At 39.7% G+C, this 24,705-nt stretch overlaps 1 protein-coding gene across 1 annotated transcript in view; it reads right to left on the bottom strand.

The window, feature by feature from the left end:
- Positions 1-24,548, bottom strand: part of rngtt (RNA guanylyltransferase and 5'-phosphatase) — a 105,944-nt gene extending 81,396 nt beyond the window's left edge. Inside the window, exons 1-8 of the mRNA XM_040018339.1 lie at positions 24,107-24,548; positions 21,193-21,302; positions 21,008-21,111; positions 20,814-20,902; positions 15,458-15,533; positions 12,934-13,183; positions 7,916-8,025; positions 6,129-6,230 (exon numbers count right to left, since the gene is read on the bottom strand). Coding sequence (XP_039874273.1) covers positions 6,129-6,230; positions 7,916-8,025; positions 12,934-13,183; positions 15,458-15,533; positions 20,814-20,902; positions 21,008-21,111; positions 21,193-21,302; positions 24,107-24,170 — 905 coding nt within the window. The 5' untranslated portion in view covers positions 24,171-24,548. The remainder of the gene's footprint in view (positions 1-6,128; positions 6,231-7,915; positions 8,026-12,933; positions 13,184-15,457; positions 15,534-20,813; positions 20,903-21,007; positions 21,112-21,192; positions 21,303-24,106) is intronic.
- Between the last annotated feature and the right edge of the window lie 157 nt (positions 24,549-24,705).

The following is a 24,705-nucleotide window of genomic DNA, read 5'->3' as shown; positions in this document are numbered from 1 at the left end:
TGGCTTCACCTGCACAAGTGCCGAGGTAGGTCTCCCCTGCATAATTGGTTTTCCCTTCGTCGGGAGCACGCGCTGGGCTCTCCAAATCACGGACAAACAGTATCACACATTCTTGATTTTTAGTTCACAAACACTTCTTGTAATGGCTAACTACTCATGACATTTTGGAGATGTTAGCTCTTTATACAGTAAAGTTACAGCAGGATACAAATAATATCAGGCTCATCCTGCCACAATTTGTTCCCCCGGTTCAAATCCCGGACAAACAGTATCCCACAGCTGTTTATGTTTTTAAACCAATTTCCACAGAGAGGCATTTTTTGAAAAATGTATTGATATCAATGTTGAATATTATTACACAGGAAAAAAAAACAACTACACGTAAAATAATTACACCGTGACGCCTCTGCCTTTCTAAATAGAGGGACAGTGAGTGTGTGTGTGTTTGTAAGCGTGTAAAACCTGCAGATAGAGACAAAATACTGTCACTGTTAATCTGAATATCTGCCATTCTGCAATTCATCTCATGTAAACAATAACGTGGCGCACAGTGTGACGTGAAAAAAGGCACATACCTCTGACGTTGCGTGACGAACTCTGTATTCCTCGTCCACACGTAAACGGAAAAAAGGACTTTTAAAAAATCTCAGTTTCCGGTGATTCGAAACGCCGTTTACATGTGGACGAAAGGTCCAAACGCATAGAAACAGCTGCGTTTTCAAAATACCCGTGTTGGTGTGGACGTAGTGTAAAGGAGTTAGTAGTTTATTTTCTTACTACCTGTAATTTATTGCAGATTACTTGTATTTACTTAATTGTTTACTAAATGTTTGAGGTGTGAAATAAACCGCATTGGAGCAAAATATGGGTGTGTGTGGTTAAAGGATGTGTTTGTGCGTGCGGGTGGGGGGCGCGAACATTTTTCTTGTCAAACAAAGGGGGGCCTAGCAAAAAAAAAAGTTTGGGAACCACTGATGTAGGGGGTGCTGAGGACCAAAATGACCGGAGGGATTTCATACTAGTGATGTCACAGTATCAGAAATTTAGTAGTTAGTACCAATACCAGTAGAAATACATGCGTTTTTGACACCTAGTTCATTACTTACAATTATCATCCAACATAATGCAAAATTGCATATTTAATTGTTGCAAATGAATGTGTCAACAGCAAAGCAGTTCCATAATTTACTTTGCCTTTCGTACTAACGAGTCAGAGCAAAGCTACAAGTGTGTTGCATGGAAGTCAGAATTTCCAGGTTTCCGAGTCGGAATTCAATAGGTATCAGAATCAGAATCAGAATACTTTATTAATCCCGAAGGAAATTAGTTATATCACCTCAAATCAGTGAAACAAATCTAGCTTTTCCAATTTTGCTACTGGAACGTGTTTAAATCGGGAGTGATGTCATTCCCAGCTCCAACATTTGACTTTTCCCCGTTTCAGTTCAATCTTATCCTTATAACACCGAAACAAAAAAACAGTTTAGGAACTATTTTGTAAGGTGAACAACAGGAGTGGGTAAAAAACGAAACAAAAAAAAAAAATATACAGTACTGTATCACTACACTTTGTGTGACAGTATTATATCAATACAAGGACACCACACATTAATATTTTGTTAAATACAATTATCTGCCACCACCACTCTGGGGTGAAGCCTTCTGAGGTAAATAGACCAAAGCATAGTGCAGCAGGTGCACTAGCTGCCATCTTCCATTTGTATTTTTTCCTGTGCTTGTGGACCTCCTTCTGCATCTTCTCCTTTTTTAGCATGTAACGGCAGACTAGATCCTTTTGTATGCTCCCTTCAGTTCCTGAAGAATTGCCATCTGGGTGCATATGCTGCCCACAACTATAGTACCAATAAATAAATAAAAAAGCTTATACAGTTGCATTTGAAAATTTTGGGAATTGAATGTTAATGTAAGAATCACCGCGGGACACATCCCCATTTCATACTGATGATCACCAAGGCAGGTACCACTGATCTTACAGCACATCATGGCAATTAGATGACAAACAGATTAATGCTGTGTTGCACTTGAAGTGGACAGCCAAAAATTTGAGATGCCAGTTGGAATTTTCAGCTGGAGTGCTCCCACATGAGTCAGATTTGCCACTCGATTGTTGGACAAGTCACAACAATCCCAGCTTTGCAATGCAAGAGTGGGATTGTTGGAATTGTAGAACTTGTAATCTGTACTCCCACTGTTGTGTATTTGTGACCACTACAACAATGATCCTCTACTCTAAATGGAACAACTGAATGACTACACCTTACTGGAGGCAAAGCTAGGTTTTCTGACTACTGCTACTGGAACAATATTGACTCAAGCATGGTAAAGAAATACAACAGACTCCAAGAACCAGCAAAGGAAGAATAAAACATTTTCATCACTGTCATGTCTACATTAAAACTTTGCAACTTCCTTTAACTGTTCATTAGATTATTCACATATTCAACTCTTCGTCAACAAGAAGCAAAACATTTAGCTCACTGCACTTGTGCAGAGAGAGGGGAAAGAAGCCAATAAACATTTACTTGTTTTTTGCCACATTTATTTTGAAGCCAGACTTGTCACACCATTTAAATTCATCAAGGACTAAGCCATGGCCCTGCTCTGCACCCTCTAGAAGACTCACAATCACAGTCCACTAATATTGTCCAGTCCAACCTACAGTCCAGATTCAATGAAGATCTACACTGTTGGAATTTAATAACACTGATTTAATAAAAAGAAGAAAAAAATCTATTTCTCACCAAACCGCCTCTCATCATCACTTCTTTTGTGTAAATTCAATTTCACACACAAAAGATAAACTTGTATGACACACATGACTATTTACTGGATAAATTAAAAAGCACGGGCACTAATAAGGAAACATGATTTTCGATTGCTTTCATCCATCCCTTGGCTTTGGAGAATAAAGTAACATCAGAAGAGGCTGTTCCTCGCAAAGAGAATAAAAGCCTCTTTTCCAAGCGCAACGTTATTACTTGTATGTAGACCAAAGCGAAGACTGCGTTGTGAATATCCACAATGCTGCATGATCCTTTTACAAAAACCCCATTGCTTTTGTCAGACGTACTGCATGCACCGTGTGTCAAAAAGACAACAATGATAAATAAAGAGAACTGCTGAAAAAGCACGAGAACCGCAAACAGCAGGCTGACGCTATGCTGACAACAAAGACCATCAAAGTCTACCATATCAAACCTTTTGCCGTGTAAATATGCTGTGGTTTGCATTCTGATGTTTACACACATGCGCATGCAAAACACGCACACACAAAGCAGGATGTGAATAAGAAATATGTATGTCTGTAGCCGAGTGTCAACAAGTTTCAAGAACTTGCAGGTATTCTAAAAGAAGCCAGAAAACATTTTTATTTATATATTAACATAAGATGGGGCACATTGTTTACCACAACTCAAGAAATAGACATTAATTCATATGGCTGAAAAGTGACAACATTTTTATATCATACTTCTACACAAAACATCTCCAAGCTTCCTCTTTTACATGATGCCCCAATTGTTTGGAAAGCAATCGCAGCGAAAAAACAGTAACTGAAAGGGAGCTGAATGTATTATTAGGACAACCCAAACATGACAGTCGGACCTCCAGCACTCCAATTATACTAGGAGAGTTTAAGAAAGAGTTGACTGAGGTTAGAGGAAGTATGAAATCAAGACCAAATAAAGTGACTGGATCACACCGATTGAATTAGTCATCCCATTACAGCTAGGATTTAGAAATCACTTTCACTTCTAATCTAGCAAAGCACTGTCTGAATACAGCGTTGTATCACAGGAGGCTGTAACACAGCCCAAGCCAATATATGCTTTACCAAGACAGCAAGCTGCTGTCGCTCACCTCAACCTCAAACACACTGCAGTTGAAGCTAAAGGTGTTATCTTGTATTTTTCCTTTTGTCAACAAACGCCATGAAAGACCAACGTTATATGTGTCTGTGAATACTTTGTGACTTTCCTGTGACCTCAGTCAGAAGAATGTGTCTTGATCCTACTAGGGTAGAATATGTTCCAACAGTCTACCATCTTTTTAACTGGGTCAAAACAAGCAAGCAAGCAACCCAAAGGATCTAAAAGAAGCAGTCAGCTGGATTATCTGCAGACTCTAAATGAACAAACAGCTCAGGAAAGTCGACGCTGTTAAAAATAAATAAATAAATCAGGTGGTGTTGGAAATAAACTAGCAGCAGAATTTACTTTGTTTACCAATCCACTGGCCTAGAAATTTGCCATACATGGGATTAGAGCCCTCCACACTCACCCTGTGTTCCACAGTACTTACATCAACCATACAAAGCCAGATTCTGCAGTAAGACCACAGCACCGTCTGTGTAAAACTATCAACTCTAGATCACTGTGGTCACTGCCGTTTTCAGTATTTCTCAGACAAGAGTGAGCCATTTAGAACCACATGCACATGCAGATTAAGACATAATCAATTATGACAGTAACACATTATTAAAAAGGGCAAGCAATAGCAAAGTTAACCCTTAGATACTGTTCGGGTCAAATCTAACCAGTTTTGACATGCGACAGCAGTAAAAATGCCCTAAATTCATTATTTTAAAGTTAGCCAGAAGAAGTAGCCACAACATGTAACAATAAAAATTATTCTGAGCTAAATGAGGTTAAACACATGGGAATGCCATACATGCAAGCATTCCTCCCACTACTAATAGTGCAAATATAATTAAATCATTATGGCTGGTTTTCATGTTTTTCCTCCCCAAATGAGTGTTGTAAGACATAAAAATATCATCTATTTATTAAATGTTAAAAGACTGTACCAGACCATGAAGATATTTGTTAATCATTTGGGAGGAGGTATTAGGGCTTTTGGTGCTGATCTGTGTACCTACTGCCTTCTGTCTGTACCTATAAATTAGATCAAATGATAAACCTCATAAGAAAGCAACAGATCCTTTATGAGTAACTATAATGCTTCAAAATGGGAAATTAAATACAAGGAAGAATGATCTCATTTTAGAGTTCATGTATAGTACAAAGATCAGACAGTGTACCAATTCAATATTTGCTCCATCTTTTGGTTTGTTCATAGATTTTTGTAGCACACCTTTTATTTCACCAGTTGAAGTTTTTAATCATGCACATTTCCCCAAGATGGATTTTCCCCACCTTCTTTGATTATTTTAAATATTATTTCAAGCAATATGTCCTCTGGATTTAAAAATGTAAAAAGTATTTTACCATTTTTAAATTGCTGAATTTGAGGAGAAGGTGGTGCATTATATCCTCAATATATCCTGTGCTTGAGTGGTGACTCATAGCATACGGAGCCTCTATCTGCATCTGTTTTTCACAACTGAAAAAAATATCAGGTTACTTTTCAAAATCAAGTGCTGGAGGGAAATAAGGTGACAGACGAGAGCCAGAGGCAGCAGAGGAAGAGGTCAGTGTCCCTCTTCAGTCAAACGTCAGAGCAGAGCTGAACAACAATTTCAAGATGTTCTGAAAATAATGGAAGCTGATTACACACATTAGCAGGATCTTGGTCAGAGGCCAAATCTGTACTCTGCTAGTCTCTCTCTTAGGGGAAACTAAAGCACCGATATGTAAAATTCTTTAAAATGACTGCAGTCATTAAATATTCACCAGCACACTGCACATTTGCACCAGCGAGGGAAACAGGGCTTCACAGCGGACTACCAGAATACTAACACTTCTTTTTCCCTCAGCACTGGCTTTACGTAACAGAGAGATAAAACAAAAGAAAAACAACAAATTCAACCTAAAATGTGACCGGACAGAAGAAGTGCCCCATGCTATCTCTTTTATATGGGGTAAGAGACTGGAGTCAGTCATCCTGTTCAGGTTATATGAAGGTAATTATGCAGGGAACATCACTGATATCAAAGAGCACTCCTGCTGATTAGCCTTGTAAAATCACTGTAATTAAAACCTAATGAGAAAGAGCATCTCTGATGGACAACTCTGAAGGACATAAACTTACGGTATGCCTACTCACACAAAAGAAAACCCATTGAACTTTGAACACAATGAAGTTAGAGACACACAGTCTCATACCTGTACTGACACATGAAGACAAGCAGTCATTTCTCATAAACTCACCGCGTGCCGTCGGCTTTCCAGCTGACTTTGTATGGATTCTGCTCGAGGAAACGCAAGTTTTGCCTGTCCATGGACACAGGCTGCGCACCAGGAAAACCAGACCTGCAAAAACAGCAACAACAGCCCTTACATGTGTGCCTGATCTTGAGCCTGGCTCTAAACACAGCTTAGAAGATTTTTGGTTGGCTGTTTCGGTAAGCTTACGAAATATCACATTTATTCCATTCAGGATCTTCTATTAATGATCAGGGAGTCAAGTCTTTTCTAGCACATCCCAAAGATTTTCAGTGGGGTTAAAAATTATGTCTCATGCTCTCTGAACGAGTCCTTTGCAATTTAAATCCTGACATTATCACCTTGGACTATGCCTGTGCCATCGGGAAGGGGGAAAAAAATCCGAGCAAACTTGGTGGTTCAGTATATCCAGGTAGTCAGCTGTCCTAATTTCTTTTGGGCTTAACCTCGACCTGACTAACCCCAGATCATAACACCACCATGCACAGGCTTGTATGGTAGGCACAAGACATGATGGGTGCATGTTTAAATATTTAAGCTCACTAGTAAACTGAAGCCTTTTTTGATTTAGCTTCAGTTTTTTGGGGGGTTTTTTTAAGCTGCGCTGCCGTTTAGTCCCAATCCTTCTTTGCAGAATGCATGCGAAAATACGTTTTATTATTGGTGCTTATGATGACATGATTTCAAACTCTTAAATCCTCTCCAACCACATAATGCCTTGGAGAGTTCTTAACCCCATTTTAGTAGTTTCAGCAATATCCTTGTTGTTTTTGTTTTGTTTTTTTCCTTGAAGCAAACCAATAATTAGACTCTTCTGAAAGGAGCTATCACATGGTTGTGAAAACAATGTCTTAATACACGGTTGTTTAGAAAGCGAATCATTGCATCAGTTAGGGTTACATCACCTGTTGCCAGCCAAAACATGAATCACTGCAGGAGTCACCCAGAGGAAGCCTCTTACCTTTGCCTAATTACAGTGGTGACTTTTTTTGGCCAGGCAGTGTAGTATGCATACATATGATAGGATACCAACAGGCAGCTGGCAAACCTAATAGTTCTCTCATCAGTTCAAAGAGAACAAGCTGATAATTGCAAATAGATCTGAACTATTTGTCTTGAATATTCAATATATTAAAGCTGGGATGCAACACTGACATATAACCTCTGACAGAGTCAGTCAAATCTATTGTTTAACTCAAGACCATTGGAAGACATTTTTTACAGAGTTTTTGTGCGCACAAACACAGGTTCCCAAAAACAAATATAATCTCTGCAAAAGTAACTGGATGCATTAAAGAAACACCTCTCAGACACTTGACTTTGTGGCTTAAGTCATAACATAGTTCACTAGGTGTCATAAACTAAGAGAACAACAACTAACTTTGGCGCTACACACTGAAAAACTTCCTAAACTATAAATATGTGAGGATTTTAGTATATTAGCAAACAAAGACATAACAAAAATAATTTTAACAGCAGGCCATGGAAATCGCAGCATGGGCTGTTTTCTTGCGCTGTGACAAGTCACTGCAGTCGAGCTGATGCTCTGCAGTTTCATTAAAAAAGCTGCAGCGGCATATTTCTCCAGAATAGCAACATCTATTCCTGACTTTGCCGCCTGTCAGAGAGTGTAAAGATTTTTTTCTCTGGAAAAAAAGGTGATTTAAGACAAATGAGTCACTCATAGCACAGTACAGTACACCCACACATGTGTAAACAGACACACACACTTTCCCAGAGGAAAATAAGAAAGGTAAAAGGAAGGTTCTTACTTGTCCCACTCGGCCATCTCCTGGCACATTCTTTGGATCTCGCCTAACTTGGGTTGTATGGTGACCTGTGTGACGCCTTTCACATTGACACCTTCAAGAAATACTGCACCCTGGGAAGATAAAAGAAGAAAAGCAGAAGGCTAAACTTGGAATGAATTTTAAGAAACATTTATTCCCTCCTACACAGAGAAGAAAAACACATTGAGTACCGGTGATACTTTTCCAAACAGCTGCCTCTTTGTTTTATGAATCCCTGTGCGAGACAACGGGTACAAATATTAAAAATCCTGCTTTCACTCCTCTCTATTTTGAATGTTATTTTCACTTTAATTATTTCAAGAATCCGCAACTCACTCTGGATCAACCCTCTTTTCCCAGTATGAGTGATGGAAACAGATGCAGGGTTTTTCCTGGCTCAATGTAAGCCTGTGGGGGTTGACTACACACTCAAGCACAAGTGTTCTGCATAAAGATATGGCAAAAGGTCTGTGTTACCTTATTTATGAGAAATCTGCAATTCCCGGTTATTTCTAGGGAGCTCATGAACAAAATGCTTGATATCACATAACCATGTGATGATGAAGGTTTGTGCTACACGCTTTAATAAATAGGAAATACTATTTAATATACTAATAAATTATGATTTCTGTTCTATAGTCTGACAACACAGTATCCAAGGACCTATCAAGAAACTGAAGGGTAAAAAAATACAAATATAAAGGAAAATATTTATTTATTAGTATTACTATTTAATGTGCACGTTTTTCACTTCAGCTCGGTTGCTCATACACAACTTTTCACCATTGTGTATGAGCTTCTCCCTGTATAAAGCTAATTACTCACCTTTAAATCTAGGAGGGACAATGTGCATTTCATATTAGGGCTACTGCACATATACATATATTTATCATCTATTCTAGACTCTTGATACGTTCACACCAGATGATCTTCTAATGACCTTGTAAAGGTGAAGTGAATCAGAGTACAGGACATCAGAAACTAAAGTTAAATCAGCATTTTTTTTTATTTTTATTTTTTTAAAAGGCTTGTTTAATATCACATATAATAGTCTTGTGTTTATAAGATCTTGCCTTCTTTCTCCTTTATTTTGCTTTGGTACCTCTGTGCTCTCCTCATTTCTTCTAAGGCTCTTCCAATAATAATATGTATGTGTTAGTCCCCGTAGGGAAATTACTCCTCTGCATTTAACCCATTCACCCAGTCAAGCAGTGGGCAGCGACCAATGCAGCAGCCGGGGAGCAGTGTGTAGGGACGGTACCTTGCTCAGGGGTACCTCAGGGTGGCCGTTCAGTGGAGTCGAACCCCCGACCTTCCGATCATGGGGCAACCACTCTACCTACTGAGCTATCCCTGCCCCCCTAAAAAATTAAACAATTAAAAGGAAGTTCTTCTATTAGGGAACACCAGTTTGTTGGGGCATTCGCATAAATACTGTAAAGTCTTTACATTACAACAAGTTTCTTAGACAGCTACGTCTAGGCAGATTTCTTGTAGGACAAGTCATTTTTTCCCTTGTTGTCTCCTGACTGGCTCTGTAAGTATGATGTACCAGGCAGCTCTGCTCTCGATTGGTCAAAGTAAGCCTGTAATGGACAGATGGTTAATATGGTCCAATATTTTGCCATATATTATTTTATTTTTAGTGTGCCTTTTTTCCCCCCACACTGTTCCCAAAGATAACTTCCCAGATGGGTCTGTGTAAAAAACCATCTGCGCGTCAGGTTAGACAAGATGTCTCATATTTCACCCAAAAAAAGTCTCTGCGAAAGTTGTTTGAATTTCTGATTGGGTAAAAGGAATTTAAAAACTGCCTTTTAAAAGTTTAAAAATCCAATCAAGTCCAAAACAAACAAAAATAAGTGAAGCACATTTGAGTTGATGAAGACTTTAAATTGGACTGGACACAAAGTTAATCAATGAGTGAAAGAAATGGAATTAAGTTTGAGCTACAATTGGAAAATTATTTGATTTGAGCTCATTTTTATATTTGCCAGAACAAACACTTGTTTGTTCTGGCAAAGATTTGTAGGTTTGTAACGCCCTGCTATCAGACACAAAACTTACTTTATAATACTTTATACTAGGGAGTAAGCAAACATTTTGTTTTCAAAGTTAATGTGTTAGAAGCAGGAAAAATGAGCAAGCATAAAGATTTTCTTATGCAGATCATGTGAGGAGTTTCCAGTCTGCAGTGGTCACTATCTATCAAAAATGCTCCAAGGAAGAAACAATGATGAGGAGGAATTAACAGTACTGAAAAAGCCAATCACAGTAGCTGTTGGCTCCATTCACACAAAGTGTATTTACATTTCTAGCGAGGTCTAGCAGGTCAGGACATGTTGTATGGTTTCAGAAGAATTTGCCGTTATAACTTGCATATTGTGAAGATTTAACTCTTTGAGATAAAGACGCTACAATAATACAGAGAAAACCAACAATCAAATCGCCTCGCCTTTGAGCAAGCACTTTGGCGACAGTGGGAAGGAAAAAAATCTCTTAACAGGAAGAAACCTCCATTAGCACCAGGCTCAGAGGCATTAGTCTGCCGCAACTGGTTGGAAGCGTTAAGAAGTTGTCAAAATACAGTGGTAAAAAAAATGTAGTAAAAACAATCAGACTGTAATGCAAAACCGGAAGGGGGCCAGGGACTGGTGAGTGTCAGCACCACAGTCCAGGATGAGACGAGGAACATCCACGAATACATCACGAAAATGGCCCCAACTGACAGCGTGCTCAGTGAATACCTCAGGCAGCAGAAACCCAAGAAAGTGGAGGAAGGCGAGGAACCATCATGGAAGGACAGGCCGCTGCACGGTATGTACCACTGGCAGATAGAGGAGGTGGCTGATATCCAGAAATCCTACCAGTGGCTGGACAAAGCTGGACTGAAAGACAGCACAGAGGCACTAATCATGGCAGCAAGCGAACAAGCTCTGAGCACAAGATCCATTGAGGCTGGGGTCTATCACACCAGGCAAGACCCCAGGTGCAGGCTGTGTAAAGATGCTCCAGAGACAATCCAGCAAATAACAGCAGGGTGCAAGATGCTAGCAGGCAAGGCATACATGGAACACCATAACCAAGTGGCCGGCATAGTATACAGAAACATCTGTGCCGAGTATAACCTGGAAGTCCCGAGGTCAAAATGGGAGACGCCTCCAAGGGTGGTGGAGAATGACCGAGCTAAGATCCTGTGGGACTTCCAGATACAAACGGGCAAAATGGTGGTGGCTAGACAAACATGAGAAGACGGCCGTAGTGATCGATGTAGCGGTTCCGAATGACAGCAACATCAGGAAGAAGGAACACGAGAAGCTCGAGAAATACCAAGGGCTCAGAGAAGAGCTCGAGAGGATGTGGAGGGTGAAGGTGATGGTGGTCCCAGTGGTAATCGCAGCACTAGGTGCGGTGACTCCCAAGCTAGGAGAGTGGCTCCAGCAGATCCCGGGAACAACAGCGGAGATCTCTGTCCAGAAGAGCGCAGTACTAGGAACAGCTAAGATACTGCACAGGACCCTCAAGCTCCCAGGCCTCTGGTAGAGGACCCGAGCTTGAAGGATTGATCGCCCACAAGGGTGAGTGGGGATTTATATATATATATAATGTTTCCTCTGAAAGTTGATATATTTTAACAGTAATTACCTGCCTTCCCTTAAGGAAGTATTTTCTCTAATTTAAGATCAGCTATATATCCATGCTACTTCTTAAGTGCATAGGAGACAGGAATCTAATTTAACCTTCTCCTTAGAAGTCTTTGACCTAAGTGAGGAAACTTTACTAACAGCTGGAGACTGTAGGTCTTGTTCTGCTCTGCACCCACAGTGAATCTGGCATTGAGGCACATGAATAGATTCTCCACCTGCCTCAGGTTCTGCTTGGGATAACGTTCTGGCTTGCAGAACAAAACTCCTGTTTCCAGCGGCACTCCCAAGACAGTGCAGTTGGACGTGTCCAACCGTGGGAAGAGATCCTCTCTGAATCTCCGAGGAAGAAACTGAATAATCATCAAGAACCAAAACAACAACTACTTGGCCAGTGAGCCATCTGGTAAAGAAAAAGCAAGACAGATACGACCAGGGACAGCAAGGAAGCAGCAAATGATTTTTTTAAACATAGGAATGTGGGTGTGAGGGGTGCGGTTCTTCTGGAAAACTGACTCTGGATTATGGGTCTCTATAAAAACATGCCAAAATGAGTCACCAAATATCCTTAAGTGGCTCACCCTTTAAAATCTACATATAGAGAAACTGTGGAAATGTTTTATCCTTCGAAATATCTTCCTGATCATGATAGGTACATAGCCGCCGACTAGTCTGACTGCGAAGCCGACCACTCAACCAAGAGACAGTATACTGTTCCTCCTCTCTCCTCTGGACCTCGCCTGTGCTGTATCATATTCTCAAATATTAGATTTGGCCCCATTCAGGTTGTCAGTGAGCTCTGTGTGCAATAAAAGTAATAAACAGATGTTCTGCTGTTGTAATCTGAACAAATGTTTCACACCAATAAATATGTTTTTAATACTTTCCACCATACAAGTGCCGCTTCTGTCTTTTCATTGCCTCTACACTGGCTGCTACTCGTGTTGTTGCACCATTTAGATTTAGGCTTCTTATACAGTCACTTCCTTGAAGTACTCTGAAGCATTAGATCAATGTAAACAGAAGGAAAAACTGATTATAAGCAAGAGGAGATGATTCGAGGTTTCTAATTTCTCAGAATGGCACTGATGAATACTATACATTAACACTGGCAGGCAGCTTTTATCTAATCAAACTTACACCTCTGTCAGCAGCTGAGAAAATGGAAAGTGTAATTTTCTCTAAATTTAAGCATCAGATTTATTGGATTCAGCAACAGACTTACAGGATTATTATATACTTGTGCCTCTTAAAAGGGAGGCCTCCCCGTAGACCCAAAAATCACCCAGTCACGCAGCAAAGGGATCAACATATTTTCTACTTAAGAGTCCATTTCCTGGAACACAGAGGCCTTACCAGTTTTATCTTCTCTTTCTTCCGCTTGCCGGGCGCCGACCCAGAGGAGCTGGGGCCCGACTCCTGGCCAACCGCGTTGCCGTCGTCGTCCACGTCCCCGTCGTCGTCGTCAAAGCACCATTCTGGCAGCTCGGGGGCAGGTGGTGGGCCCTCCCCGTCACTATAGCGACGGAAAAGCTCTTTGAGGTAGTCTCCCTTGTAGATCCCCGGGGCCCGAGCCTGGGCAAAACCAGCCACCGCTGCCTCGATGCTGATAAGAACAAATAACAGAGACAGGACGTTTTTTTTTTTAAAAACCTTCAGACTAGTTTCAAGTTGACCAAACGATCATGAAAGTGGGTGAAAGATATGGGTATATAGATGATTTTCTGTACAATAAGTGGACCTTTTACATGGTGTAGAGGCACTATCTTTATACCAGGGTGTCTAAAGCAGAAGCTCCCATGAAACCAAAGGGAAACAAAAAGAATGAAATATTTAATTTGCTTTATTTTCCTTAATGTTATGATCATTTAGTGTCTCTTAACTTCTATCTACAACTAGACTTCAGTATGTGTGAGAGAGGGGTGGAGTAGAACAAGCATAAAAGAGAAGATAGTGAGCTGACTTTAACCAAGAACAAATGTTTCTAAACGAGTGTCTGTCTAAAACCCATGACGGAGGGACGCCAACCAACTGCCTTGACTCGAACAGCAGCAGCAGCAGCTGAACCACGCGACAAAAACCGGAGGCCACATCGTTTCAAAGGCAGGGATGGAGGAACACTTAAAAACAACAGTCACATTTACAGAATAACACAAACTAAAAATAATTTAATGCAATAGGGAAAAAAAAAAAAAAAAAAAGAAAAAAAAAAAGCTGTATAGGAGATTTTTGCTACCACTTTAAATGAAATGTCAAACCGCATTTGCAATAAGTCGAGGCAAAAAAAGAAAATACACTTTTCTTGAAGTAAACATGTTTGTAAGCTCCAAACTTTGGCCTGTTTCAACAAAATATATTCAATCATTTCAAGTTTGAAAGACCTTTCAACACAGAAAGTGCAGTTTGATTGTTAAACACTTCTACACGTGTTTAAACTGTTATTAGGCGTATGAAAACTCGTGCTCACCTTGTACTCACTTAAAACCATCAAAAATCTAAAAAGCATAAAGATATTTTTTACAAAAGTTTCTTACTTGCAGTTGAAAACTAGGGAAGCAGATATTCTAATGATCAAATTGCAATTGAATCCACTTTACAGGAGCATTTGCTGGTGTCAGGTTCTAAAAGGGGAGCTTAATCTATCTGATTCCGAGATTAAAGCTGTTAAATTTGTCACGTGACACAGTTAAATGTGAAATTTATTGAAGCAAATAATAGTGACCTTGAAACACAATAAAGCAGGTTGTGTAATGCTTGGATTTGACAAAAACATCCATCTGTATATTACTGTATACTAGTATTCTATTGCACGTATTGTAAATCTTATTCCTCTGTCTCTCTTGCTGCATTGAGCATGTGTATGACAAAAGAATTTCCCTCGGGATAAATAAAGTTCTCATCTTATTCAATGCAGAAGCTTCAAATAGCTGAAAATTAAGCAGGTCTGATTCTGACCTGTGTGCCTAGACAGGAGGTTGAGGGACTGCATGCCAACTATTCTGACTAAAGGTGAAGGAGAGGCTTTTAACCTTTTTCTTGTATGCTCAAGAACTGCCAAATTGTCTGTTCTCAAGAACAATCTCTGCTAGGAATAAAAATTTTAAGGTGACTGTGGAGAAAAAAAAAAATCATTTTTTCTCAACTCAGAATTAAACCTGCTTTTACAAGAAATAAAACTGCATTATTTACCAGACAGTAGACATTCCTGCATAAAGTTACTATGTGCATTTAATGACAGAATAAGCATGCTAATACTGTACCATTTACTGTGCACTAAATATGCCATGTCATTTTCCCTTCGGATATAGTAATTTTTTCCCAGAGGAAAAAATAAATAAATTTGAAGCCATTTAACATTACGTGTGGTAATACGCATTAAAAAGGCCCATTGTTGTTACTTATCTTCCAACACGTAATAGTGGATGACAGCTGTAAATGTTCTCAGGATATTCATTTCACAGGAAGTAGTGGGCGGTGGGAGGGTGTTTATCCAGCCTCCATGTCTGCAGCTTCCAGGGATTCTGCTATCACAGACTGCTGCTCCACCTCTAACAAAAGATGCATCCTCACCCCTCCTGCTCAGCTGCTCTAAATTATTTATCTCGGCTGCTCGGTCACTCAAAACCAGCCAGCCTCTTTGTAAAGCTTTATTTAGACTGGTAGTGACAGAGTAACCTCTCTTGCAGTCACACACATGCTGAGAAGAAGATGAGAATATCAGCTTAAAAAATAAAAAATACTGATACGGCTGGGAGAGTGAAACCAGAGTAACACTGGTGGGTGCTCCATGTTGTAGGGTTTGTGTTGTCATGCAAGACGACTGAAGATTGTGAGACTGCCCTCCCAGCAGTGCAAGTGATTGAAGCGTGTCAGCCCTTACCTCCAGTCCATCTTCTCCACCAGGTACGCACATATCAGAAAGCCTGTCCGGTTGAAGCCATGCGTGCAGTGAACACCTTCAGGAGAGAGAAAGAAAAAAGAAATATGCAAACCTTTCAAAAACTCCACCTCAAGTTTACACAATATATTGTTTTGTTGTTTTTCTGTCCCTATTGTTTTCACATAAATAATAGATTTACATTTATTTTTTAACGATGAATAGTGTTCTTATTTCCATTTCACGCAGCTTGTCAATTTTTTGGATGTGTGTGCCGTCACCTCAATTTACGCTCAATCAATTCAACGTGGCAATTATGAACGAGACCCCCCTTACTTCAACAAACAAGCCATTGGGCACAATTTCATCCAATGTAACATCTTTCACATCAATAAACCCAGCTCGCCTTTGAGATATACCGCGGCTGACTGGATGTTTTGAGGAGGGGCATCAAGTCACACACAAAGGACTCACAGGCAGATCCTTTTCTCCTTAGAGGGGGGTCCTGCCTTTATACCTACATCAAAAAAATCTGACACCAGCCATTGCACGCACAGAAAAGACCCAGGGATTGATGAAACATTCAGGGAATGGAAAGAGCATGAGAAAAAAAAAAAAAAAAAAAAAAAAAAAAAAACAAGGAGAGAAAATTCTGCTCTTTCAGAAGAAAAGATTCTGGAAAGGAAACCCTCCACAAAAGCACTCTGAAGATTGTAGTCATATCTCACAAAAACCCTCCTAATTTGCGATGAACTGACATTTATTCAGACAAGATCCCTTCAGCAGGTGCACAGCAGGATTAAAAAAAATAAAAAAATACATATAAAATGAAACCTTCTGACTCGCATGTCTCCCAATATATTAGGATGTTTGCCTGGCAACGGCAGCGATAAAGAAATCACATTTAACAGACCAATTGTCTAATTTGGACGTGTGTACTGTGGAGAAAACAAAGCCTAATCACCAGCTGGCTAAAGGCAGGAGATTGCTGGGATGACATTCACACATTCTGCTCTGATGTTCGAGCAGTCTGATTTAAAAGTCGGGCAGCAGTTACAAGTTAAGAGCAAATCTGGACAGGATGAGGTGTAAGAGAGCACCCTGCTGCCAGTAGCATAAAAGTGCAGCGGCGTTACCCCGTCTTCGGCCGGTAAGTACCCCCTAGGCTAACCTTCAGGCAAAGGACATTACAGACCAATACCACTACAATAGATGGAGCTAACTTTTTTTTTTTTAATTTCCCACTAAAAAACATTTACATGACAATTGAGGATATCATGTGTGCCACTAGAATACTCCGAAGACTTCAAATAAAGCAATAGGCAAACTATTTTTTATGTAAATGTAAAATGCAGCAAGGTGTTTCGGCACAACTATAAACACAGGCCTGATACCGATATGCATGCACTAAGCCATTATCAGCCAGTATCAGTGTAAGCCTAATTTAAAGGCGAAGCAAGGTGCTCCTTTCTTGTGCATGTGTTTAACCCATTAACTATGCCTATACTCAGCTTGTAACTAAACCCATAATAACTTAATTTGTCACAACCTGCATTCGAAATTAGAATAGCTTGTTTTGAGCTCATAATAACAAGCTGAAGAGCTACAGAGAAAAATAATAATAATAATAATAATAATAATAATAATAATAATCTAGTTCGAGAAAAAAAAAAGGGGGGGAACAGTGGAAATAACCTTCCCACACACCAGCATCTACATCGCTCCCTTTTAGATCAAATCTATTAGCCAAGGTGCTCATTGATATTCCTTCACCTATAAATCACCTACACAGTGTTCACTGGGAGATGAGTGTTGTTTGTGATATGCAACTCCTCCACAAGCTGACAAAATAGTGACTTGCACAGGACTGCATATTTTAAAAATGTGCAAAGACACTCCGTGTGAGGGCTGAACATGGTGCTACTGTGCAGACATCAGAAGAGCACTAGTTGTACTGGGAAGCTGTTTGATATTTGACATGAGTGTACGAACGTGTTTGCTGAAATTTTAAACGGTGAAAATATATTCTGACAAGACCTCGCTCCAATTTGCGTTTAACCAATCCTGGAGTAAGGCTGCCCTCTGCTGGACACAAAAGCTAACGTTACCAATCAGCCAATCACACAACACCAATTCAATTAATTTAATGTATGTAATGCTCAAGATGAGTCATTGAAGCCTAAACTGAGCTGAAGAAAGATGATTCTAGTGAATTTGAACGTGGCGTGGCTGATGGTGCCTGACGGGCTACTTTGAGTATTTCAGAAACTGCTTATCTAGGGGAATTTCCCCGTCCAGCTGTCTTTAGAGTTTATGGTCTGAAACAGATCAACTATGCTGTCAGCAGCAGCTCACTGGCCAAAATGCCTTGTTTATGTCAGAGGACAGTGCTTCAAGCTAATGTGAAGGCAACAGTAGCTCAAATAACCACTAACTATGCATGCAAAAGAACATCTCTGAACACACAACATTGCAAACACCAAAGCAACTGAAAACCTCGCACAGCTTAACACCAACGATGCACCTGAGTATTGTTGCTGACCATGTCCATCCCTTTGTAACTATAGTGTACTCATCTTCTGACGGCTGCTTCCAATAACAATAATAATAATAATAATAATAATAATATACCACGTCATAAAGCTCAAATCCTTTGGAAGTTCAAAAATTTAACTGTACTCAAATGCCCTCCACAGTCACCAGATATTGATCCAATTGAGCACCTTTGGGATGTGGTGGAACGGAAGATTTGCATCAGTGATGCAGTCCAAAATTTTCCAGCAGTTGTGTGATGCCAACATTTTAACTTGGACCAAAAAAAAGAAAGAAAAAAAGAATCAACTAAAAAAGGCAATTCAGAAGGCAAAAAAGGGGATCTAACCCAGTACTACCAAGGTATGCCTAATATAGTGATCATTTAGTGCAAAGGCAGTTCTTCCAAAAGCAAACTTTTCTACTGAGAGTATGCGTATGAATTTAGAAGCTGCAACACAATACAGATCTTCATTCTCTTCCTAAGCCTAGGCATCAGCATAATGATCAACCACGCTTATATCAGAGAATCAAAGCAAAAACAGCAGTTTCTTTGAAGTTTACAACCCACAAGCCACGAATAAAATTATTTTTAAGAAGTAACAATAAACAAGATTGAAAGTACATACGCAAGAATATGATCAATATGTTAAAATATAAGAGCTAGAAATTATAAATAACAGTGTTCTGTAATGTACGAGTAAACTATGTTGATGTCTACTTTTAAGGGGTGTAGCAAAGTTTTTGCAGTTGTATTATAATGACATAGCACTAAACTCTTAAAAAAAAAAAAAACACTTACAAGGACACAGTGACACTTTATTCTTTACTGCAAAATAAAAGTGGCAGTGTAAATGAAGCAGAAGGTCTCTATGTACTTTAAGTGTGGGTTTTTGAAATGAGGTTCAGGCATTAAGATTCATACTGACTGGGATAAGTCATAGCCAGAATTTGATTACTACTGAAGCAAAGCTGTTACAACTGTCTGACTAAATTACACACAGTGCAAACTCATTTACAGCACCAGATGTTTTTACACTTAAAGTCTATTTCTGTCTCATTTCATATCCTTCTGTGTACAGAGGTGATAAACACAGTACTTAATGGGTTCCAGTCACACTGGCACATCTGATATCTTAAGAAATGAAAAACATAGACACTTCTCTTGGCCAAATACTCAGCTTCTGGTATCATTTTAGTAAGAGAGAAAATACTGTTAAACCTGAATAATTTTCCACAAATAAGTAAACAGTAGTGGTGCAACGGATCACGGTTGATCCGTAATCCAAACTAATCCCACTCCACGGTTCGGCACGCATGTGATCCGAAGATTCGAAAAAGAAGAAAAAAGCTTGTGTATGGTGCGTGTGGTCAGTCTATCAAGCGATAGCTATGGTCAGCGCTAGCGGTCCAAGCGGAGGAGCAGAGGAGTTTGGGGTATTTAAGCAGCCCTTTGCTGCCTAAGCCGACCGGGCTAAAGATATTACAAAAGCTATTGGGATGTTTAGCTGCAGACAGGAGGTCGTATTCTGTTGTGCAAAACAAGGGATTTAAACTAGTCAACGCGTTAGTTGACACATTGGCGCCGTGCAGCCCCACGCACGGGGCGAGCCGCAGTAACTAGCTAACAGAGATTTGTCGCGTTAATGCAGTTATGGCATTAACGTCATTTTAACGAGATTTACGCTGACGGCACTAGTTTAAACTATGATGAAGGTGCTTGAGCCACGCTATGACATCCCATCGCGCGTCCACTTTAGTGACAAGATCGCTCCAAGCATGTATGAACAGGAAAAGTTTAAAGTTATGGCTGAGCTGTCCCAGGCATCTTCTGTTGCCCTAACTAAAAGTGGGTGGACCTCCAGGGCAACGGAAAGCCACGTGACCGTGACCGCTCATTATATCACAGCGGAGTGGTAGATAGAAAGCCCTGTACTGCCCTATATTGCACCTTAATTTGTTTTTATATAATTGTGTGGAATGAGTCTTGAGTTGAATGTTTTTTAATAGGCAAAAAAAATACTTAAATAAGTAAATGACGAGTTAAATTTGTCTTCTTTTTTTTTTCTGCTGATCCGAAAATTGATTCGATCTGTGACGAAAAAAAACGTGATCCAATCCGAACCGTGAGACTCTTGATCCGTAGCACCACTAGTAAACAGGATCCAACATTATAATATATGAAAAATGTAAAGTGACACGACAAATAAAGTAACCAGGGATACTTTGTGCAAAGTGTTTAAAGATAGTGTGCTAAAGAGTTGGTTAGGTTTTTATAATCTGCATCTGTTTGTTTCCCATAGGGTTGGTCGATTGGACAAATATATCGACTATCGACGATAGGTTGAGGCTATGGTCAATAGTTTTTACAAGGGCGATTTATTTATCTATTTATTTGCCCATGAGTAAGTTTGCTAATAATGATGGAGCTAATAGTAGCAGTCAACAGAAAAGAAAAGTGCTGTTTTAACAGGACCCTCTTTCATCGGCGAGCAAATGCACCCTCCTCAGAGTGCGCCCAAATGCTTGTTGATGGAGCTGCAGAAGCTGGTGATAGTCTAGATTGCCGGTTGGAAAATTTTTACATATCGCCCAACCCTAGTTTCCCAGGCACAAAAGAGCAAATAGATATCGGGGAAAGCAAAGCAAATGAACCCTGGCATTCTCATTAGCTACCTGCTAAATTGTTACTTTGCTGTCGGCAATGATCAGTACAACTTTTACTCTTCCTGTTACAATAGCAAGCTTTGGGAGGTATACCTTCTGCTGGTGTACCTTAGATTCAAAAGTGCACCTAGTCTGTCAATTAGATTGGTGAAATACTCACCTATCAAATCTGTGGGATTCTTCTCATTGAAGTGTTCACAGAGCCTGATGAACATCTCAGTGGTCTCTTCTGAAGGACACTCCCCATGGCTAAAAAGGTACAGGATGACATTAGTATTCAACACATTAGCATCCACAGTTCTGCAAAATGATGAATTTGGACAGGTAGTTTGTGACAATGCGTTTTAATCTTACCCCTTACACTGAAGCTTCATATATTTTATCCCTTCTTTTTCAATTTCACTGCGGTCATAAAAGCGAGTCGTGTTCGTCAAGTCTACGAGCAAACCCATTTTCACCTGAGGAGGAGAGAAATGGGCACTGTGAGGGAAGGTTTTCTGTGCCACTTTAATACTTATGTCCTTGCTGAGGGTACTTACCTTTAGACTTTTTAAATAGTTGGACAGCATGCTCGGATTAAACCTGTTCTCCTCTGCAACTTGGTCATCATATCTGGGACCTAACATCGTTTTCATTGGCAGGAATTTATCTAGGAAGGAGAAATGTAATGAATGAAACAAAAAATCCTGCAGTATTCTAGTATTAAAACTCTTCTTGTAAACTAATCTTGTATAAGCAGGGACAGCAGCTTTGTCCCTAATTTAATGACTAGTTTTTAGGGTTACGGCTAAGAGTCTAACTTCATACAAAGTCAAATCTACAAATTCAGATAAATCAATAAAAATAAAAATAAAATCACTGACTAAGTATTTGTCAAGGTCACATTCAATTAAGCATTAGACAGCACCCCAAGTGCATTTGTTTTGTAAAGAACTTGGTTAATAGCCAATAAAACTGTGGATCCATTTGTGTAAACTACACAGAATTTCTTAGAATAAAAGGCTGGATTAAAAAGTGCCACCAACTCCAGCTGTGCCTTCAAACAGAGCATCTGTGTAAACTGTTGCACTGTTATAAAGTTGAGGCGGAGAGGAGACAAGCCTGCAATTGCAGGTTTTACAGAAATGTCTCAACATCACATAACTGTAATGATAACAATGATGAATGGGCGAAATAAAACAGTAACACCAATACTTTTGTATAAAGTGTTAACAAGACAGCCTTGCATCACTTAAGACTGGGAACTTAGACTTGCACCATCCAACTTTGACCTTATAACTTCCTTCTACTTATGTTGGGCTGTTATTTTGACAGTTGTACATTGCAATAAGGAATACATATAGGAACAGATCTATATCCACAGTCCATACTGGCATTCGTATCAACACAGTTTCATCCACATCTATCCTTTCAAGCCTGTTACATCAATCAGCTGTGCTATTAATACAGAACAGAATGTAGTAAAAGTTGCACACATTCCCAAAGTATGTTACTGACCACTGAATTATTTAGGATATCACCAGGGTGGCTGTGGCTACAATGTAGCTTACCATCACCAGTGTGTGAATGGGTGGATGACTGGTTGTGTAAAGCGCTTTGGGGTCCTTATGGACTAGTAAAGCACTATACAAATACAGGCCATTTACCATTTATTTAGGATATACTCAAGCTGTCTATCACTGACCAGTCCCAGGAAACACTGGTACACTTTTAGCTATGAAGCACAGTTGTCCACCTGTCTGTCTTTGCTCCAAGACACTACACTCCAAGAAGCAGCTCCTTTCCTTAACCTCAATGACATTTTCATCAATGTCAAGGAAAAGAAGCTGGGAGGTAGTTTTAAAGATACCCCAACTGTATAGCATTTCTCTCCCTCGTGCTCTTGATCCACATTTTTTGACTGGCTTAGGTTTTACAAAGGCAACATTACAACTCAGACACTTTTCTAAAGTCTGGCTTTTAATGAAGGACTCAGAGGTTAAAGAAAGAACGTCATTGTCCATCTCTTGCAGGTTAACAAGTCTTTCACAGAAAACATCAAGTGACCACAGACTTACAAGCCATGCAGATTTTTGTGCAACATGATGATATCATGTGTCCTTAGGGCAAGACACTTCACCCGTTGCCTACTGGTGGTGGTCAGAGGGCCCGGTGGCGCCAGTGTCCGGCAGCCTCGCCTCTGTCAGTGCGCCCCAGGGCGGCTGTGGCTACAATGTAGCTTGCCATCACCAGTGTGTGAATGTGTGTGTGAATGGGTGGATGACAGGTTGTGTAAAGCGCTTTGGGGTCCTTAGGGACTAGAAAAGCGCTATACAAATACAGGCCATTTACCATTTACCATATCAGTCGCAACTAAAATTAAATCCAGCTACAGTCAGTTAAAACATCTAATAACTGTATGAAACTGGTGGAAGGTGAATTCTCCGATACTTTGGTTCATTTTTTTTCTCAGTTATTTTTGGATCTTAAAAGAAACCTGAAGCTCAAAAACAGATGTAGCAGCTGATGGGTGCATACCTAAGATAAAGATAAGAGAAGATTTTATTGATCCCACGGCGGGGAAATGTGTGCATTACCACAGCTCAGGTACAGATAGCAGAAGAATACAAAGACTATACCAGAATAACACCAAAATACCTACTGGAAATCATAGTATTATCAGACAAAACCAGCAATTGCAATAACAGTTAAAAGTTTATAGATTATAAAAACAAAAGAGAAAGAAAGGTGGCATTCAAATACATTAAAAAAATTAAATGCTTCTCGTGCTAAACGCCTCTCAGCATTAGTAACGTGTCACACACGTATGCTCGCCGTGAGCTCCTCAAGCCATAGCCCCGGTTTGTTTGGACACGTGATTCTTTGACGGTGAAGCATACCAACTTAGCAGCACTTTTCTGAAGCTCTTTTTAAAACTTTTTCTTTTAAAACTAATGGACTACCATACGTTGTGTTTGTTCAACATTAAAGTCACCCTAAAAGCTGAAAAGAAGCGGAAAACGTTGCTAAATAGTTACCTTTAGCGACCTAGCAAAAAGAGCGCGCACGAATACAGTGTCAGAGAAATTTCCATTAAAAAAAATGCCAAAATTAAGTTAATTCCATATAAATACCAAAAGAACAAACCCTTTTAACTAAATCAAGCTTACAAAATATGTTAACGTCATTCAATGAAATTGGCGCTTTGATTTACACTTCATTTAAAAGATAACGCATTCATTTTTACAACAGAGAAACACAGCTTAAATATGTGGTAATCTTTCTGTACTTAAAGACCGAACATGGACCAACACAGCCCATTACTGCTACTTGAATCTGACAGTCTAAAATAATAAATAACTGATATATATCAGGCAACAAGCATCACAGCAACACAAATGAACGAAGCTAACTAGTAGCAATAGCTTCATCTGGTAAATAAAACACTATTCTCTTAGTTAAATTCACACTAACCTGCCACAAGTTGCCCTCTTCTAGGACAATTGCGCCATCGAGGAGGAGGTCCGTTATTTGACATGGTGAGTTGAGGTTGGTAATATCTAAAAGCCTCTAATATCAATAACCCCGTTGCTTGATGCTGCTTCTCTCCCCCACAGCAGATGCTGGGTAGATATTCACCCGAGCACTGCGGACTCAGGGCCCTTTAGCTCCTAATTCAGGAGAATCAGCCAGCAAGTTTAAGCCCGGTTAACCTTCTGACAGACTAGGAGGCATTTTACACGAAACGCAGGCTGTTCCGATCCACTGCAGATCAGCCTCTGAAGAAATTCAGCTATCTTTTTCATTTGTCTACCATAAATCTAGGTTTTTAGCAATCAGCTAGCAACACCTCAGTGATCCTTCTTCTTCTTCTTCTTCTTCTACTGGTATTTTTATACGGCGGCAAATCGTATCCGTGCATTATCGCCACCCTTTGGACTGAAATGGTTGCTGCAGCAGCTTGAAAGCTAGTTCATTTATTTACAAAGAAGAAGAAAAAAACCCCCACAAACGTTCTTACCTTATTCTTTTATTTATTTGTCAACACTGCTTTAAATTTAAATTTATTTATT

This window comes from Simochromis diagramma, unplaced genomic scaffold (assembly GCF_900408965.1).
Source record: "Simochromis diagramma unplaced genomic scaffold, fSimDia1.1 OVJJ01000802.1, whole genome shotgun sequence".
NCBI lineage: Eukaryota > Metazoa > Chordata > Actinopteri > Cichliformes > Cichlidae > Simochromis > Simochromis diagramma.
This window is presented reverse-complemented; position numbering and strand designations above follow the sequence as displayed.